We start from the raw sequence: 19,216 nt of genomic DNA on the forward strand, positions 1-19,216 counted from the left end.
ATCCTACATCACCAACTATTACTGAACGACGGAGAACGATTGAATGAAATGTTGTACGCCTTAAAACGCTCTCATGAAACAGTACACACACACACACACACAGACACACACACACACACACACACACACACACACACACACAGACACACACACACACACACACACACACGCCCATAAGCTCAGGACACACCGCAGAACCACACATTCTTTATCAAACAGTCGAGCAATGTCGGGTGATGGCAAAAACTGCAAAAAGCCAAAAAAAACGTTCCCCCTCTGTTTCCGTCCCACTTTTCAGCGCAGCAAAACTCGGTCCCGCACTGCCCGGCAATAAAGAAGAGGAAACCTTCATCATGCAAACACGTGGAAACCACAGCGACACAGGAGAGGCGTCAGATTGGAGACTGAGCTCTGAATCTGGGAGCCGGAGGTTAGACGGTCTTAAGTCCTGCTGCTTCTCTCCCTCTCTTCCACACCGTGTGAGACTCTGTGGCGTTTGCTCCTCTTCAGTTTGCGGCCTAAAGGGGGGCCAACCAGGGCCTTACTAACCAACGAGAGAACAGGAAGCAGAACACAGGGCACGCAGCGATTAAAAGCAACAATTTGAACTCTTGTACAGTCAACAGCAACAATCCCTTTATATAGTCATCTGCTTGCAATACCTCTGAGCCGCCTGTTGGTGGCGTACTGTTTCCCACACGTGCTGCCGCTGGGAGACGCCTACTGCAGTGTTATTCCAGCCTCCCCCGGCCTCTTAGGGAAGGACAGGACCCCCCCCACCTCTCCTCCTCCAGGGCCTGAACACTGGATGGACACATAGCTTTTCACTTTCAGACATTGAGAACCCTTTTTTTCGTATTTTTACCAAATGGACGGAGGAGTGTGTGACGGACTCGGCATGAAACGTTTGTAACAGAGTGAACTGATGTGCGTGGTGGTGGGTGTGTGTGTGTGTGTGTACACTCGGGTGTTTCTGTCTTGTCAGGCTTCTTCTTGTCGCTTCTGTCTGCTTCTATTCACATTCACAGGATTGTTTCCGGGTGCCGGTGCCATCCTTTACGTCGTTAAAAAGCCATGGCAACGAACGAAACCCCTTTTGGATTAGTACGAGCAAGCAAGACAACGGCACAGAATTAAGCCTGTTACCATAGTTACCATACTTAACACACCCACACCAAGCCAAACTCATTCTGAAGCTGTAGTAATCCAACTGTGTGACCTCATTGTTGTTTCCGGTGGATGTATATTGACCGTCACATGTCGCTACACTCTGACACGTCGGTAGTGCATGATGCCTTTTCTTTCTTTCAGGGTATTCGTGCAGGTACGCACACTTCTGTACAGTTTGTCCGGAAATGAAACGGTCGTGATTTAAATGTGCCAAACAACAGACGGATCTGAGTGAGGAGCATACATGAAGACTGTGTTAGTGTTTTGTTATTATATATAGGAGCTGAAGAATTGAGTGGAAAAGGTGCGTTCAGGCTCTGTTTACACTTTGCATTGAAACGTGATCGTCATCTCAAAATGGGGCAATTCATAAAACAACATTAGCAGATTTAAACGCATCTTAGTGCCTTGATAAGAGGCTTTACTACCTTATTTCCTCATTTGCATGTTGGATAAGCTGTTCATAAAAACACAGTTGCACAAACGTTGAGACGAGGACCTTTGACTGATTTGATTTGTCCATTTTTTTGCTTTGACAACAGAGGAAGAAGTTCTTAATCAGGGCTCTTGAACGCATCGTTTACTCACACTGGTGTAAGAAAAGAACAAAACCAGAAGTGAGGGAAACCAGATCATTTAACACACACACACACACACACACACACACACACGGGTTAAGTTTGTGTTCACTACATTTTTGTAATCCAATGTTGTCTAATGAAGGAATGAGGGTCGTGGATACAAACAGCCCCCCCCCCCCCCCCCCCATCATCGGCCATTTAGCGTCTGAACTGAATGTCTACCTGCAGCCGGCACCGTTCAAGATGTGTCAGTGTAAATATTGTAAAGATGTATATGTAGGACTTCTATGGTCAAGAGTTATTTATTTACCTAAAGATCATAATGTTACTATGGAAATTTCAGGTGAAATATATGTGGAATATGTAGCATTTTCTTTGTCGCTTTGGCCGTCATTCAGTCTGTGGACCAACGCAGGAGTGTTCTTTGTGCCAGTGCAATATTATTGTTCCAATCGCAGCAGGGGTACACAAACACACACACACACGCACGCACAGAAAGAATTAGTACATGTAATTACCTGCCAAGGACTTTGAGTTTTTCCCTCGGCTTTCGTGTGTGCGGGTTTGAAATCTGAACCAGATTATAATTGTATAGTTCTTAAGTTATTACACGATGACATTCATAATTACACAGTATTTTGAGGCCATAGCTCACCATGCAGACCGCTTGACCTGTGTTAACGCTAGAATACCACGATATGGTATCATGGTACGGCCAACAGTCAAACCAAGGGAGTCAGGTTAGAAAAGTAAAATGTACGCTGACAAATGTAAATATTAATGTACAACACACAGACACACACACACACACACACACACACACACATTTCAGTTTCCCACCTGATACTCTCTTGGTAGTGGAGCAGCTGTTGACCTCTGCTGGCTCTTTTATGGCATCGTACTCTTTCCAATTTTTCAAAAAGGAATATTTTACAAAAACTTCAAAATAATTCTAAATTTTCTTTCTATGGGTGCATTAAAAAAGAAATGAAATTCAAACCCATCCAAACAAAGCAGCTGCATGTTGTCCTGCCACACTGGAACTACTTAACCCTCCTGTTATGTCCTTACTGTTTAATACAATATTTATATCTATCTCTCTCTCTATATATATATGTATATATATGAAAACATACTACTGGCTATATTTGAGATTCCTACACACACATTGCAACTTTTGGACAGAAATACTCGTAGGTGTACAGCTTTTCTTCTGTTCCATCTTCCAACAGTAGTAGCTTTAGTTCTGAACACTCTTACACACAATCTGAAAGGAGTTGATCATTCGTTGTTGGGGTGTTCATGGTCCCATTGTGTTAATTCTGCCGGATTTAGGATTGGACAAGTTTTGTACATAAGGCCGAAGAGAGCGTTGCAAAGATCGGTGACATATGAGAAGGTGTTGATTTATATGTTGGCAATAATCTATATTTTGGATATATGCAGTGTTTGAACTGATGGAATATTCAGATTATAAAGTGTTCCTGTTTCAATTTTACAATACACTCATATTACAACTATCCAGATGACTTTTTAGTTGTAAAGTACAAATTCTTTTCTCCGTGCGACACTGACAAGCTGACGGTGAGTTCTTGAATTAATGGAGTCTGAGTGGCATTGAGAGTGTTTGACTTGTTCCCTGCCTGCTCCTCAGCTCGCTCTAACATTGTCTGTACTGTGGAATAAATACAATTGGACAGTACTGCACTGTGTGTGTGTGTGTGTGTGTGTCTACAGGAGGCTTCACTCTTGGCTAAAGCTCACTCTCCTCTCCTTGATATTGATGTATTACTTGAATGAAATTGACAAAAATACAGGAACGTTACAGAACGAGATCAAAATGAGCACAGAGTATTACAGTATTTTTTTTTATTTTCATTACAAATAATGTACAATTCCTTGGCTGACCTCATACTGTATGAATACAAGCACTATTACACACATTCAGCAAGCTTCCACAAATAATTAAAAAATACAGAAAACGAATGCAGTTCAGTCTTCGGCTCAGTTGGGGAAAAAGTCTTGACGTCAAATCTCTTGCGTGCGTGCGTGCGTGCCTCTATATTGCACGAGGCCTCTTAGGGTTTATTTGTTGACTGGCTTGCTCTTCCTCTTGGAGTGCAGAACGGAAAGACTGCACTTTATCTGAAGGAGGAAAGATCACAGTTATTGGAGAAGACGAGTTCAGTTTGTAGGTGATGAAGGAGAGATTGGGAGGAGACATGTCGGTAAACTTTTCTTCTGTCTTTACCTCTGAGCTCAGCGAGAATTTCAATCTTCTGATCCAGGATTTGTTCTAGATGAGTGACATACGTGTCCACGTTGTAGTCCACTTCATTGGTCATCTCCAGGAGGAACGTCTCCTCCTCCAGCCAGCGGATCGACTCCTGCACAGAGCACACTGCATGTTAACTCTTTCCTATCTACAGCTTCCCGGCTTAAAGATGTGCGATGGATGAAGAACACAGATCCTTTACTGGAGATCTTGTTCTACATCATTTCCTACACTCACTTTGTGTTACTCAGATTTATTTTTTAATATCTCTTGGCGTACTGAAGTCTACTGTACCTGGAACACAGCCTTGTGGTCCTCCAGAACCTGCTCCTCCATTTCCACCAGCTGAGAAACAGCCTCATGGAAAGTAAAGAGCTGTGGGGAAACCTCTTCCTCCTAAAGAAAGTGACCAACATTCATGTTTAAGGCAAGTATGTGAGTGAGAGGTAAGCATGTGAGTGTTTTTGTCTTACGTTCTGTTCATAGAGCAGCTTGAGATCGTCTGTCAGTGGGGAGCTTCCCACGACCCACTGATCATCCAGCACCTCCAGCTGGTCCAGGGATCCACCTTGACAATTCTCCATCTCTGTAGTCGGGTCCAAGGAGAGCGCTTTCCCCCTGACAACACACAGTGCTGTTAGAACAATGCACGCTAATGTTCAGGTGCAGTGGCATGAAGATGTTTTGGTTTTCTGACTTGACAGAATAACTTCTGAATGACCACAAAGCAGCAAAGGCTGGTTGTTGATGTGTAATATAATGTGGATGATATGGCATGAAGTTGTTGTTGTTGTTGTTGTAAGATGTTAAGAAGGGGAACTGGGGCGAGAGCTTGTGGGAGACGTGTAGTGATATACTCATACTCAAATGTAGGTGAGAGCTCAGAGGGGCCGCCTACACTCCGACTCTGGGAGAAAGGAATATCAGAGGCACTGATTCCAAACTCCTTTACTCTGGAAAGACAGAAATACGAAAACACAACTGAAACAATGAGTCCATCATCATCATTTCAGGCCCCAAATAAAAGTATCAAACATTTACCTGTCGGCATATCTCAGTGTGTTCAGTGTGTTTTCACAGGATGCCATTCCAGGAGAGATTGTAGCGATCTGTAAAGGAATCATCACAGTTACACACATGCCTACTTAGGAAAACTATAGCCTAAACAATGAAGAGTATTTTCTTGAATAGTGAGGTCACAGTATCTGCAGGGTGACTGATCTATTACCATGCATGTTCTGGAGTTTTCTCCTATGAAGGAGTCCCTCAGCACCTGGGTTAATTTACTGGCTCGAAATGGGGTGTGGGCTTTGTTTCGGCCCAGAGCTCGAATACACTCCTGCAGGAAACCAGGGGGACATGATCAGAGGCTGTGTTTACCTGAAGGGAATAACAGTTTCAATGTACATGTAATGTAATGTAATTCTGCAGATTAGAGGCTGGAATATGAAAACAAACCACCAGTAGAGATCTAATCAGCCGACTGGAATCTGGATAGGTTATATGATAATTGTATCAAAAGTCGGAAACTGCATTTACATGTTACATTGAACAGTGGAACAATTGTTCAAGCATTAGATTCAGGATATCTCATGCACAGAGAGGGAGGGAGACCTTGAGTGCCAGCAGGCTCTTGTTGATCTCGGCTCCTTCTAGGCGAGTCTGGCGGTCAGCGCTGGATGTGTCGGCGCCTCTCTCATTCCCTGCCAGGTCAATAAGTGAGAACTTTCCATGCATCTTTCCCCGCCGACGCAGAATAATCTGAAAAACAGCGTGGCTTCGAGAAGAGTGGGCATTGGCCGACGTCTGACCAGAGGTCCTGAGGAAGACAGAGAGATGCAGGTAAAAGCAGATGAAGAAGAAACAACAATGGGTAAACAAAGCAACAGAATACAAACAAATACTGTGTTTACCTGCAGCCGTTTCCCACTTTGATAAGCTTGAGGACGTCTTCTGTGTTTTTCACTTCGCTCTCCTGCAGCCCCACAACCTGGACCTGCTGCTTCCCATCCTCTAGGACCCGTAATTTGGCTTTGCCGTTGAGCAGGTCGAACACCTAAAACACAAGCAATCACATAAGGAAAACAATAACCTGACATACATAGTCAGAAAAAAACACATCCATGTTAAAAAGTATTTTCAAGGATGATATCGTTTGTTTTTGTAAAAAGCCCATATCTTGGTCAATTTAAGAGCTAGAGCTCTAAAATTTGAAAACACAGCATCTACATGACACTAGTATTGTTTTCTGTTAATTCGGGGCAAATTAAAATTTTGGTCGAAATTCCCAAAACGACAGTGTATACATGGACCAAATCGTTTGATTTTCTAAAAAGCCCATATCTTGGCTAATTTAAGAAATAGAGCTCTAAAATTTTAATCTACAGCATCTATAGGACACCAGGATTATTTTCTGTAACTTTGGGGCAAATTAAATTTTAGGTCCAATTTCCCAAAATGACAGTGTAACCATGGACCAAATAGTACATTTTTGTGAGCATGAACTGCATTTATTCAGAGGACATTGTTGATTATTGTCCTCTGAAGTGGAGTTGAACCAGTGATGTAAGGAAGCATGGTTTGTGCTGCTGCAGTCCTCTGCTCTACCAACTGAGCTATCGAGCACAGGTTTCTGACAAATGGCAGTGTAACCATGGACCAAATTTTTGGATTGTGTGAAAAGCCCATATCTTGGTTAATTTAAGAGTTAGAGCTCTAAAATTTAAATCTACAGGACACCAGGATTATTTTCTGTAAATTTTGGGCAAAAAAAATTTTGGTCAAAATTCCCAAAACGACAGTGTATACATGGGCCAAATCGTTTCATTTTCTAAAAAGCCCATATCTTGGCGAATTTAAGAGTTAGAGCTCTAAAATTTCAAACACAGCATCCACATGACACGAGGATCATCTGTTGTATTTGGGGCAAATTAAAATTTTGGTCAGATTTCCCAAATTGACAGTGTAACCATGGACCAAATTTTTGTGAGTATGAACTGCATTCATTCAGAGGGCAATTGTTGATAATTTGTCCTCTGAGGTGGAGTTGAACCAGTGATGTAAGGAAGCATGGTTTGTGCTGTCCTCTGCTCTACCAACTGAGCTATCGAGAGGGTCTCTACATGTGACAGTGTAACCATGGAGCAAATTGTTGGATTGTGTGAAAAGCCCGTACTTTGGCAGATTTAAGAAGTAGAGCTCTAAAATTTAAAAACACAGCATTTACAGGACACAAGTTACATTTTCTGCAAGTTCAGGGCAATTTTAATTTTGATCCCAATTTCCCAGAACGACATTTTAGGAAATTGGACCAACATTTCTATTTGCCCCAAACTTACACCAATGGATCCTAGTGCCATATAGATGCTGTGTTTGAAATTGTAGCGCTCTAGCTCTTTCCATGACCAAGTTATGGGCTTTTTACAAAAAACATTGTGAAAGACTGACATTTCGGTGACAGTAGTGATTTGATCTGTAGATTTCCAGTCTAAAGCTCTTTCAACTGAGCTGCTTTGGCTGAAACAGTGTTATAGTCTTTTTGAAATTCAACTGCTGTAATGCTTTCCTTTGCGAAGATATGGGCTTTTAACACAAAATACATATTAACATGTATAACACAACGAAATTACAAAATTAAAACAACAACAATTTTGGATATTAGGTATTTTGGGTATTAGTTTTGGGTATAAGTAACACATGTTTCAGGACACTTGCCTTGCCGCTGTAGATCTCAAAAAATGTGGCAAACACTTGGAGATCGAGCTTTTTGTAGGCTGGCTTCTTCAGCATGAGAAAGACGTCTCTGGCTGCACCAAGAAAGAAAAGCAGAGGCTCAAATAAATCAACGCCACGGATTAGAACTGGACCCTGCTGTTCCAATATTTGGATACAGATGACACGATGTAAGCTCATAGTATTTTTGCTATAGTATATACTGAAAACTACAGCAATATTAGTTATGAATATAACAATTCTGATGGCTGAATTCCTGAATTTTTTAAAAAACAGTCTATAATAGAAGCCATAAAATGGTAGAGATACTAACCAGAAAGTGCGTAGATCCCTTTAGAGCAGTCCTGGCTCTTTCCTGAAAAGTCCCCTCCCATAGTCTAAAGGAAACATCAGTGACAACAGTTAATATGGCAAATACTGAGGAATGCACTGATCTTCATGCAGACATAGAAAGTCAAAATAAAACACTCACATGTGTTTTCCCACTTCCAGTTTGCCCGTATGCAAAACAGGTTGCCATTCCTCTCTCAAAAATCGTTTCAACTAAAGGCTGTGCAGTGAACCTGGGAGCAAATGAGTGTGTTAATAGAAACATCTTTACAGCTGCAGTTCTGGACGCACAAGTGTTGATGGTCACTGTACCTGTAGACCATTTCATTGGTGGAGTTCTCATCACAGGCGTAGTCAAATCGGAAAGTTTGGTTGTCCAGGTAGCGGGTAAGGTCGACCTTCTGCTTGGGCTCATGGACCATTACCACATCCTTACTGGGGATGGTGATCACATCCAAATCCTTCATTGCCAACTCTAAGAAAATAGAATGTACAATTAAGAAATTGCATAGGAAACTGTGGGAACTACTATGAACTATCCATTTACCTTTTTTATTGAGTGGGCGAGCACGGACACATACACAGATTCTGTGCTCTTCAAACTGAAACATGAAAGAAATGGTTACATTGTAACTTTTTGCAGTTTTTGTAGTCCTGACGATCCTTGCAGATTTTAAAATCCCAACTATTTGAAAAGCTTTACTGAAATGTTTGTATTTACTCTGTCAGGTGTCTCTCTTCATAGGGTTGCTGTGACCCTGGAAGGAAGGACCTAAACCAGACTCACCAGATCAGCAGTGGTTAGTGGCCTGTAGTCCAGACTGGCTCTGAAGTCTCTGATCATACAAACGATCTCATAGTTAGGCAGAGTGCCTTCCACTTCCTTTAGTGACACACAAAATAATCAAGTTGTTAATCAAGCCATCCTTTAGGCCAAAGCAGTACTATGCATCCCTCTTCTATCAGTGTGTGTACTTGCTGCCCCTTACTTGTGCTTTCTTCTCTCTGAGTTCTTGCTGTTGTAGTCGTCTCTTCTCCCTTTTCTCCTGTAGTTTCTCCATCTCTTTCACACAGCTGGATTTCTTCCGTGCTGTGAAACAAACAACATGGATAAAACAATATTCCAAAATCGCAACTTCTTCAATGACACGTATACATTTCCAGTGTTGTAAATGTCCAAACAAGGCCTTAACCCAAATTATCAAACAGATTTACACAGTAATCCAGCCTGACCTGTGTGTGTGTATGTGTGTGTTACCATTCTGTTGCTGTAACAGGCTCTGGTTGACTGCAGGCTGGGGTGCTATGGCTGGTGGAGGAGGTTCTGGAGCTTGGATCTGCTGGCTGGGACGAGCCCGAGTGGTTCCTACTGCTGCAGCTGTATTCCACAAAAAAGGGCAAAATACACAACAATCAATCATTTCTATGTGGCAAAACAGACACACACAGTTGTTTCAGGTCTTCTTTAAACCTATGTTGAGCAGATATTACACTGGCCCCCTTGAGCAACCAGTATTAACATTTGTATCCACACGTTATCCAGATAAGGAATAATGCATGTTTATGCAAAGACCAAATTATAAAGATCCGAATACAAACAAGCAAACAAGCCTACCACAAAGGGCTTCATTCATCAACCAAGGATATGCACACATTTGTTCGTAACCTGTGCATGAGAACAAATTCTATAGAAATAGAATACACAGCTCGACAAATGCACCATGCGAGTGTAAAAGACCACAAAATGTAACATTATGCTGGCATCCTGGATTTATTACATTTACATTCCTACATTTCTGGGATTGACACCACAAACCATTCTCCTCCTGCATCTGCTGGCCTATTTATCTTCCAGTGATTCAGCACTGTCCACTGATACACTATGTGCTCCTGTCGCCTCCTTTTTGATGGCCAGGTGGTCTGCAGAGGGAGATCCATCACCTTGGTTCTGCCCTGAGAGAAGCTTGGCAATGGCAAAATGTTTTCCATAGTTTTAGGTCAAATCCCTTTTTTTAACCTCATCAAAGGTGTGTTTTTCCTGGATGTACTACATTTAATGCACAGGTGTGTTAAAAACACACCTCAGCTTGTTTATTCTCATAAAACCTCTTGTGACTCTGAAAAATATTTATTTTTTCAACTCAACTTTTCAACTGCACACCTCCACATAATGTGTTGTCTTTTGTGGAGTTTTTGGGGACACGGTTCCATTTTCCTGCTTGCTCTCACTTTTTCAGATGCCACATCTAGTGAACAGGTACCTGCACCTGGAACATAGACACTGACATCCGAATATTGGGTCAGTAGGTTTTCTGGACATACCTCTGTTCTCTCTAGGAGTGTTGTCAGCCTTCGGTATCGCTGTAGCTCGTCTAGCCTGAAAAAAAGGGAATTTAATCATAATTGTAATCATGCTATGAACACAAATCACAAATCATAGTCATATGTGCCTGCTTATTCAAACCAGCCACCATTGTGCACATCTCAATGACTTTGGCAGGAGATGTGTGTGTAATACAAATGGACACCGTTTGGGAATAAAGTGAACCAAGTTGGTGATGCAAAAAAAAAAAACGGAAGTCCAGTAAGACGTGTGCAGTGTGTTAACATGTCACTATAGGAAAAGCATCTTTGACAGCAGCACAAGCAGACCTTGGGGACTTTGCTGGCTTTGGCAACAGAGGAGGGTGGAAGAGAAGCTTCAGGACTCTGTGGTATCTCCTCATCTGGAGCAACATCTGGATTCAGTGCAAAGACGCTTTCCAGATCAATCTGAGGCAGAAACAAGACAACAAAACCAACATATGCAGATAAATTCAAAAAATGCTGCAATAACAACACTTATGACATTTGTATACTAATTGCCATGCTTTAAGTATTTAAGTTTAAAATAGAATAGCAGTCATTATAAGCCTTTATAAATGGGTCTTGCTTTAATGATATACTGGACTCATGAGAAAGAAACAAGTAAAATAAGCTAAGTATTGTTTAGATATACTGTATGGCTGTTACTATTAAAGTGAAAACAGTTTCCATGCTACTGACTCAGCATCATCTTAGTGGTTGTTGCATGTTTCTGTCCTGTTTGTTGTACAGCAATTCTATTAATGTGCCTCCTGTCCAAAGAGATAGTTTAATCTGCCACATCAAACTGGATCAAACTGCTATTATGGAGGTACCTGCACAGAAGTCAGATCAAAGAGTAAGAGTGCTAAATCATTTGTAGAAACCAAGTTATCTCTGTGCTGAGCTTTCAGACTGAACCTGATTAAAGTGTATTCAAGTATCTGATGAAGTTGGGTAGTAGGAACCTCTGTGCTCAAGGCAGCTGTACCTCTTTCCCTTTGGTGTCTCCATTCTCGATCCATTCCACTGTCACACTATCATTGTCTTCATGCAGGGATGTGACCATTGCCTGGTGTGTTCGTCCTGTAGAGGGACAAAGAGAGAGAATTGAAAACTCAACCAACCTTTTATCAGACTAAACATATATTTACACATTTTGCCTATAGGACATTCAAGTCAGGAATCAAATACCATGAGAAACAAAATCCTACAAATGGAGAATATGTGCACGTGTGTGTGTGTGTGTGCATCTATCAATACAACAAGCACCGGCATGTCCACAGCCTGTTCATTTCATTTCATGTTTTATTTGCATTAACAAATTTAAATAATGGGATATGGGAGACATGAATGCTACTTTCCAGGGGGAGGAAGGAGGGTCAGAGGAGGCTGAGGTGAGATGCTGGGTCAAGGGGGAGATGTTATGGGAGGGTCGTAAAGAAACAGTTATGGTTTCACTGAAGATGAGGACGGTTTGGATTAGAGGAAAATTGAAGGATGCTTTGTTCTAGTTGTAATAATGTACTCTTGAGAGGTAATGGTGATGAATGGGTGTGGTCCATGTATGAACTGACTTCACGTGTCTTTCATTCATTCATTCATGCCACACAGACTGATTTGCTGCATTACTGCCTTGCAAAAAGCTAACAAATCCATTAAGTACGAGTTATTTCCATGAGGACACTTGGTATTTCTGCGCATCGAGCTTGGTTCAGACGCCGCCGTTGGATGCTGCAGAGCTTTGGTACTCGGCTTCCCTCACAGCATCCAGGCGGTGAGGATGCTAGCTAAGCCGAAGCAGCCGGCGCCTCTAAAGGGAGGCTCGGTGTCTCCTATCCTCAGGACCGCGAGTGGAACGGAGAGGAGTGCGAGTGTGAGTGTCGGTCCCCGGTGTGTGTAGCTAACAACATACCGTCGCTCCGTTTGATTTCCACGTTTTTGCCGACGAAAACCCTCCCGAATATAGCGGCCATCTCTGCTGACAGATACGTGTGCGCGCGCGCTGTGTGTGTGTGTGTGTGTGCGGAGTCCTTATAAGGCAGCTATCTGACGACATACTGGCTTTGGCGTCAGATAGCTACGTTTCACACAACAGCGCTAAAACACAATTAACCAAGCGAGAAGACAATAATTTGGACGTAAAAATGTTGACTTTGTTTGACACTTATATGACAAAAGCTTGAAAGTAGCCCTCTGGCTTAAGCAATGTGTGAACGTGTATTGTATTATTCGATAACCGAAACCGGAAATACGTCATAGAGTAAGGCGTTACTAGTCGATCGAATGTATCAATTGCATTCAATTTTAACTATCTACTAAATGTATACACAAGTTACAAATGTTGAAATTCCCTGCGACTAATATCTCGTTTCTGGGCCATAACTCACATTTCCACCATGTTTTGTCAAAATGAGCACAAAGTATTCCAGTATTTTTTATTTTCTTTACAAATAATGTTTAACTCTGTTTCTGACCTCATACTGTATGAATACTAACACCATTACACACATTCAAGAAGCTTCCACAAATAATTAAATACAGGAAACTGATGCAGTAACTCAGTGTTCTTTATAAACTGACCATATGTAAAATATCATGAATAAAGAAGGAAATGTGCAGGAACAAAAACACAAGCAGCTCTGAAGAATTTCAACATTGTCAAAATAATTAAATCATAGTGTTCCCATTGGAGTGTATTCCCTGTTTTCCTTGACTAAACGCCTTAAAACAGCAGACAACATCAGATAACCAGATAATCTCAAAATGTCCTCCTTGACCTGGAACATGAGGACTAAGAACAACAAAAACATTCAAAACAAGTCTGATAATAAAATATTACGGTGAAACATCAAATCTCTTGTGCCATGCATGCGTCTATATTGCACGGGCCCTCTTAGGGTTCATTTGTCGACTGGCTTGCTCTTCTTTTTGGAGTGCACAACGGAAAGACCGCACTTCATCTGAAAGAGAAAATATGACAGTTATCGGAGAAGACAAGTTCAGTCTGAAGGTGATGTAGGACAGATTGGGAGGAGACATGTTGTTAAACTTTTGGCACATTTTTAAAATATCTGTCTTTACATCTTAGCTCAGCGAGAATGTCCATCTTCTGATCCAGGATATCTTCTAGTTGTGTGGCATACGAGTCAACATTGTAGTCCACTTCATCAGTCATTTCCAGAAGGACCTTCTCCTCCTCCAGCCAGCGGATCGACTCCTACACAGAGCACACTGCATGTTAGCTCTTCTTTCTTCTCTACAGCTTCACAGCACAAGTTAAGAGCACTGAATGTAAACAGATCCTTTATTCTATTCTACTGTACCTGGAACACAGCCTTGTGGTTCTCCAGAACCTGCTCCTCCATTTCCACCAGCTCAGAAACAACCTCGTGGAAATTATAGAGCTGTGGGGGAACCTCTCCCTCCTAAAGAATGTGACAAACATTTATGGTTAAGATGAGTGTTACTTCAATCCTACCGTCAGTATTTTTCATTCTAAACAGGAAGGGTGGCTGAACACTGGAACTTTCAGCCCCAAAGTTTGGTTCAGAACACAGCAATGACACTCAGGCCTGCACCCAAACAACTAGACTTCGTAATCTTGCTGTGGTCCCAAGTTAAACCTGGAGTGGTACACTTTGGATGTGAACATGACTTAACATGTTCTGAACAAACTATAAGGCGACCTAGAACTAGAGAGGGAATGGTGTGTGTCTTCCTGCTCTCAGCCTGTGAGTTTACATGTTACATGTTTGTGTTTTGCTCTTACATTCTGTTCACAGAGCAGCTTGAGGTCGTCTGTCAGTGGGGAGCCCCCCATGCTCCACTGATCGAGGTGTCCAGCCCGGCCATGCTTCATTGCTGTGTTTGGGTCCACAGAGAGCACTTTCATCCTGAAAACACACGGTGCTGTGAGAACCATGTAGGCTACAGTACACATAATGTAAGTGTGGAGGTATCTGATGAGCATCAGCGCAGGCAGTGGATAGACAGCAGCTTACAAGGGGGAGAGAACATATCTGCATAAGTGTACTAATGGAACAACAGATTACAAAAAATGGTTTCTATGCATAACTCTATCCATGTCTTACTACAGAATTAGTTAGAAATAATTCAACATTAATGGGAGAAAATGACATAGAGCAGCCATTGTCACACTAATGCCAATATCACCGGGGAAACCACGAAGCTGCAAAAGACGGTTGTTGATGGGTAATATATTGTTCTAAAATGAAAGCAATGACATCAAACTGGGCCGAGAGCTCGTGGGAGAAGTAGTGATATACTCATACTTATATGAAGGGGAGAGCTCAGCACGGCCGCCTACATTCCGACTCTGGGAGAAAGGAATATCAGAGGGACTGATTCCAAACTCCTTTACTCTGGAAAGACAGAAATACAAAAACACAGCTGAAACAATGAGTCCGTCATCATTTTAGTTATCAAATATACACATCAAACATGTGACAGTTGCTAAAACAACCTTATCAGGACATCCTAACTCTATGCAGATGCAGTTATGGAATAAAAGGTGAAGATTTGCAGCATCACATCCCAGGAAATCACTCTTCATCTTGTGACCTCAGGGTGATTGTGGTGTACATGTAGCCAGTTACTGTCAACACATCCATTCCTCACAAGCATGGGTGGTAAATGAGAGAGCGTGCATAGTCAACAGTGTTTACTCCTGTGCAAACATTTTATCAGTTCCGCTTACCTGTTTGCATATCTCAGTGTGTTCAGTGTGTTTTCACAGGATGCCATTCCAGGAGAGATTGTAGCGATCTATAAAAGGAATCATCACAGCTACCATGACACATTTTCATTATTGAATAGTGAGGCCACAGTATCTGCAGGGTGACTGATCTATTACCATGCATGTTCTGGAGTTTTCTCCGATGAAGGAGTCCCTCAGCACCTGGGTTAATTTACTGGCTCGAAATGGGGTGTGGGCTTTGTTTCGGCCCAGAGCTCGAATACACTCCTGCAGGAAACCAGGGGGACATGATCAGAGGCAGTGTACCAACGTACATGCTACATGCTGCAGATTAGAGAATATGCAAACCAACCACCTGCAGAGATCTAATCAGTCCATTCACACAAGCCCCTATTAAACCTTGCATTAAAATGTGATCAGTGTCTGGATTGGTTATCTGAATAATCACACCAAATGTTGGAAACTACATTTACATCTGTATCCTTCCTGAACTTTGATTGGATCTCAGTAGTATTGGCTGTGTTTCTTCCTTGCTTCACGAAAGAGCTTCATCCATTTTGTTTTTACAATTCACACACCATACATTAACAAGCATCTTGTTGTTATCTGGATAACATGCATATCTGCACACAGACTATGTAAAACAAAATCTAATCTCCATGTCCATCAGTGGCAACAACTTGCATAGTAGATTCCCCAGCACCACCAAATCATTGTTCAAATGTGTGTCTGCATGTGGATGACATTATATTGAATGCACTGAGAGATAGGGAGACCTTGAGTGCCAGCAGGCTCTTGTTGATCTCTGCTCCTTCTAGGCGAGTCTGGCGGTCAGCGCTGGATGTGTCGGCGCCTCTCTCATTCCCTGCCAGGTCAATAAGTGAAAATTTTCCATGCATCTTTCCCCGCTGACGCAGAATAATCTGAAACACAGCATGGCTTCGAGAAGAGTGGGCATTGGCCGACGTCTGACCAGAGGTCCTGAGGAAGACAGAGAGATGCAGGTAAAACCACACAAGGAATGAGGGAGAAGAAGGAGAAGAAGAAGAAAAACACCCTTTATTTATCCCAGAATTGAGAAATTCAGCAACCAACACATTACACATGACTTCTGTGTTTACCTGCAGCTGTTTCCCACTTCGATGAGTTTGAGAACTTCGTCTGTGCATTTCACCTCCCTCTCCTGCAGCCCCACAACCTGGACCTGCTGCTTCCCATCCTCTAGGACCCGTAATTTGGCTTTGTGGTTTAGCAGGTCAAACACCTTTAACACAAGCAATCACATAAGGAAAACAATAACCTGACATACATAGTAAGAAAAAAACACATCCATGCTAAATTTGGAAAAAGCTCCCTGTGCCATATATCCTGATTACAATTTTGGATATAAGTTAACACTTGTTTCAGGACACTTGCCTTGCCGCTGTAAATCTCAAAAAATGTGGCAAACACTTGGAGATCGAGCTTTTTGTAGGCTGGCTTCTTCAGCATGAGAAAAACGTCTCTGGCTACACAGGGAAAGAAAAGCAGAGGCTCAAATAAATCAATACAACAGATTGGCAAATCAAATGTAACTGTCACACATCCACATAATGTACAATCAGTGCAGAGTGCATGGTGGGTGGGGCTGAGTCCAGTGGATACTTAAGTGGAAAGAAAACATCCAAGAAATCAGTGGAGAGGCAGCACTTTGCAGTGACATATGACACAATGTAAGCTCTTACTATTTCTGAGATCTTCAGTTGAATGTGTACATATTGTCATAAATGATATACTGTTACACAGCTTGACTGTTTATTTGAGTTTATTCCTCAAGTTGGCTTTTCTGCAATAAAGATGCTTGGAAAACACATCTGATATTTTGTTATATGATATTTGATATATCTGGTATATCCTGAAAACCTGAAAACAAAGTAAACTAAAAGCCATAAAATGGTTCTCAAGGCCAAACCCTTATAGATACTAACCAGAAAGTGCGTAGATCCCTTTAGAGCAATCCTGGCTCTTTCCTGAAAAATCCCCTCCCATAGTCTAAAGGAAACATCAGTGACAACAGTTAATATGGCAAATACTGAGGAATGCACATTCAGACAGCTGAGTTTGCAACTTCTACAAAGTTCATATACACTCACATGTGTTTTCCCACTTCCAGTTTGCCCGTATGCAAAACAGGTTGCCATTCCTCTCTCAAAAATAGTTTCAACTAAAGGCTGTGCAGTGAACCTGGGCGCAAATGAGTGTGTTAATAGAAACGTCTTCACAGCTGCAGTTCTGAACGCACAAGTGTTGATGGTCACTGTACCTGTAGACCATTTCATTGGTGGAGTTCTCATCAAAAGCACAGTCAAATCTGAAAGTTTGGTTCTCCAGGTAGCGTGTAAGGTCGACCTTCTGCTTGGGCTCATGGACCATTACCACATCCTTACTGGGGATGGTGATCACATTCAAATCCTTCAATGTCAACTCTAACGAAAACGGCAAAAATCCACATTTTTACCATTTACAGCCCACAAAGGGAACTTTGCGGCGACTTCTATGAACTATCCATTTACCTTTTTTATTGAGCGGGCGAGCACGGACACATACACAGATTCTATGCTCCTCAAACTGAAACATGAAAGAAATGGATACATGGTAAGTTTTTGTTGTTTTTGTAATACCGATGATTCTTCCAGACAAACATCTTTCGATGCGATTTACTGACTTTACTGAAATGTTTGTATTTACTCTGTCAGGTGTCTCTTTATAGGGTTGATGTGACCCCGGAAGAATCTAAAGGAAGGAAAGAACCTAAACCAGACTCACCAGATCAGTAGTGGTTAGTGGCCTGTAGTCCAGACTGGCTCTGAAGTCTCTGATCATACACATGATCTCATAGTTAGGCAGAGTGGCATCCACTTCCTTCAGTGACAGAAAAGAATCATGTGTTGATTACACAATAATAACAAGAGAGCACTGACATGGAATAGATTAATGAGAGTATCAGAGTAGCATCTTACTTGTGCTTTCTTCTCTCTGAGTTCTTGCTGTTGTAGTCGTCTCTTCTCCCTTTTCTCCTGTAGTTTCTCCATCTCTTTCACACAGCTGGATTTCTTTCGTGCTGGGAAACAAACAAAATGGATAAAACAATATTCTAATTCGTAACTGATATAATTAAATATAAGTGTGCATCTTTCAAAACCAACTTTGAGTGTGAAGATAAATGTGCCCTGAAATTTGGATACACAAAACTGCATAGAAATTGACAAATTCTAGAATGTGTATATATTTTTACATAGGTAGCATACATAATTTTTATATCCTCATCCCATAGCAGAATGCCATGACAAGCACACTTCAATCAGTCTTTGAACTTTTTTGGACCACAACCTGCTGAAACCTCAAAATAAACGAAAATAAAAATAAAATAAAATTCAAAGATAATCAACATTAGAGACCCTAGAAAGTAGACTTCTGACTTCTTCAATGACTTTGTGTAATTTCTAGTGTTCTAAATGTCACAGTAATCCAGCCTGACCTATGTGTGAATGTGTGTGTTACCATTCTGTTGCTGTAACAGGGACTGGTTTACTGTCGGCTGAGGTGCTATGGCTGCTGGAGGTGGTTCTGTACGAGCCCGAGTGCTGCAGCAACCCACCCCTGCAGCTGTATTCCAAAAGAAAGGGAAAAATACACAATAATCAATCACTGCTATGGGGCAAAACAGACAGTTGGTTCAGTAACGCTTCTGAGCTATCTCAGGTCCAAATATTGTGTCAGTAGGTTTACTGGACATACCTCTATTCTCCCGAGGAGTGTTGTCAGCCTTTGATATCGCTGTAGCTTTTCTAGCCTGAAAATTGGGAATTAAATCATAGTTGTAATGATGCTGGGAACACAAATCATAATATTTACAAAACATCCATCCACCAATGCTCAATACCTGCTTATCCTGTTCAGGGTCATGTGGGACTAAAGCCTTTGGGTGAGAAGCAACAAACACCATAGAGGTTCTGGTTCGATTACAGGTCTGAAAGAAAGAAAGACAAACTTATTTACACGTGCATTCACACCTACTGGTAATTG

General features: G+C 41.8%; 3 protein-coding genes across 5 annotated transcripts in view; 1 reads left to right on the top strand and 2 right to left on the bottom strand.

The window, feature by feature from the left end:
* Positions 1–3,436, top strand: part of pitpnm2 (phosphatidylinositol transfer protein, membrane-associated 2) — an 18,311-nt gene extending 14,875 nt beyond the window's left edge. For all 3 annotated transcript variants that reach the window (XM_076163535.1, XM_076163536.1, XM_076163537.1), the window contains one exon: positions 1–3,436. This exon is cut by the window's left edge and continues 611 nt beyond it. The gene's annotated coding sequence lies outside the window, so the exon portion shown is untranslated.
* A 258-nt stretch (positions 3,437–3,694) lies between these two features.
* On the bottom strand, positions 3,695–12,420 carry LOC143010989 (kinesin-like protein KIF2A). Its single transcript, XM_076163632.1, has 21 exons — positions 12,347–12,420; positions 11,423–11,517; positions 10,741–10,860; positions 10,411–10,465; positions 9,347–9,466; positions 9,078–9,178; positions 8,876–8,971; positions 8,636–8,690; positions 8,401–8,563; positions 8,231–8,321; positions 8,072–8,135; positions 7,741–7,832; positions 5,940–6,082; positions 5,641–5,845; positions 5,255–5,365; positions 5,068–5,135; positions 4,890–4,979; positions 4,500–4,644; positions 4,321–4,422; positions 4,003–4,138; positions 3,695–3,896 (listed from the first exon to the last, which is right to left on the bottom strand). Exons 1-21 carry the CDS (start codon positions 12,405–12,407, stop codon positions 3,811–3,813), a joined length of 2,199 nt encoding a protein of 732 aa, XP_076019747.1. The 5' UTR covers positions 12,408–12,420; the 3' UTR covers positions 3,695–3,810.
* An 888-nt stretch (positions 12,421–13,308) lies between these two features.
* Positions 13,309–18,249, bottom strand: LOC143011248 (kinesin-like protein KIF2A). Its single transcript, XM_076164064.1, has 15 exons — positions 18,151–18,249; positions 17,957–18,052; positions 17,704–17,758; positions 17,454–17,616; positions 17,284–17,374; positions 17,119–17,182; positions 16,568–16,659; positions 16,273–16,415; positions 15,928–16,132; positions 15,308–15,418; positions 15,152–15,219; positions 14,204–14,327; positions 13,758–13,859; positions 13,516–13,651; positions 13,309–13,394 (listed from the first exon to the last, which is right to left on the bottom strand). The coding sequence occupies exons 1-15, from the start codon at positions 18,220–18,222 to the stop codon at positions 13,309–13,311; spliced, it is 1,608 nt and encodes a 535-aa protein (XP_076020179.1). The 5' UTR covers positions 18,223–18,249.
* Positions 18,250–19,216: the final 967 nt, after the last annotated feature.

The sequence above is a fragment of the Genypterus blacodes genome, unplaced genomic scaffold, assembly GCF_046128005.1.
Source record: "Genypterus blacodes isolate CSIRO-AG114 ecotype Tasmania unplaced genomic scaffold, CSIRO-AGI_Gbla_v1 ptg000133l_1, whole genome shotgun sequence".
NCBI lineage: Eukaryota > Metazoa > Chordata > Actinopteri > Ophidiiformes > Ophidiidae > Genypterus > Genypterus blacodes.

What these genes read in the sequence shown, in the direction of transcription:
- LOC143011248 (XM_076164064.1), bottom strand. Translation starts at nt 18,222, where the DNA reads ATGGAGAAACTACAGGAGAAAAGGGAGAAGAGACGACTACAACAGCAA. An exon ending in ACACTGAGATATGCAAACAG is followed by an intron (nt 14,328 to 15,151) that starts GTAAGCGGAACT and finishes GTGTGTTTTCAG; the next exon opens with GATGAAAGTGCTCTCTGTGG. An exon ending in ACCACAAGGCTGTGTTCCAG is followed by an intron (nt 13,652 to 13,757) that starts GTACAGTAGAAT and finishes TGCTCTGTGTAG; the next exon opens with GAGTCGATCCGCTGGCTGGA.
- LOC143010989 (XM_076163632.1), bottom strand. Translation starts at nt 12,407, where the DNA reads ATGGCCGCTATATTCGGGAGGGTTTTCGTCGGCAAAAACGTGGAAATC. An exon ending in GAGACACCAAAGGGAAAGAG is followed by an intron (nt 10,861 to 11,422) that starts GTACAGCTGCCT and finishes TTTCTGCCTCAG; the next exon opens with ATTGATCTGGAAAGCGTCTT. An exon ending in CACTCCTAGAGAGAACAGAG is followed by an intron (nt 9,467 to 10,410) that starts GTATGTCCAGAA and finishes TGTGGAATACAG; the next exon opens with CTGCAGCAGTAGGAACCACT.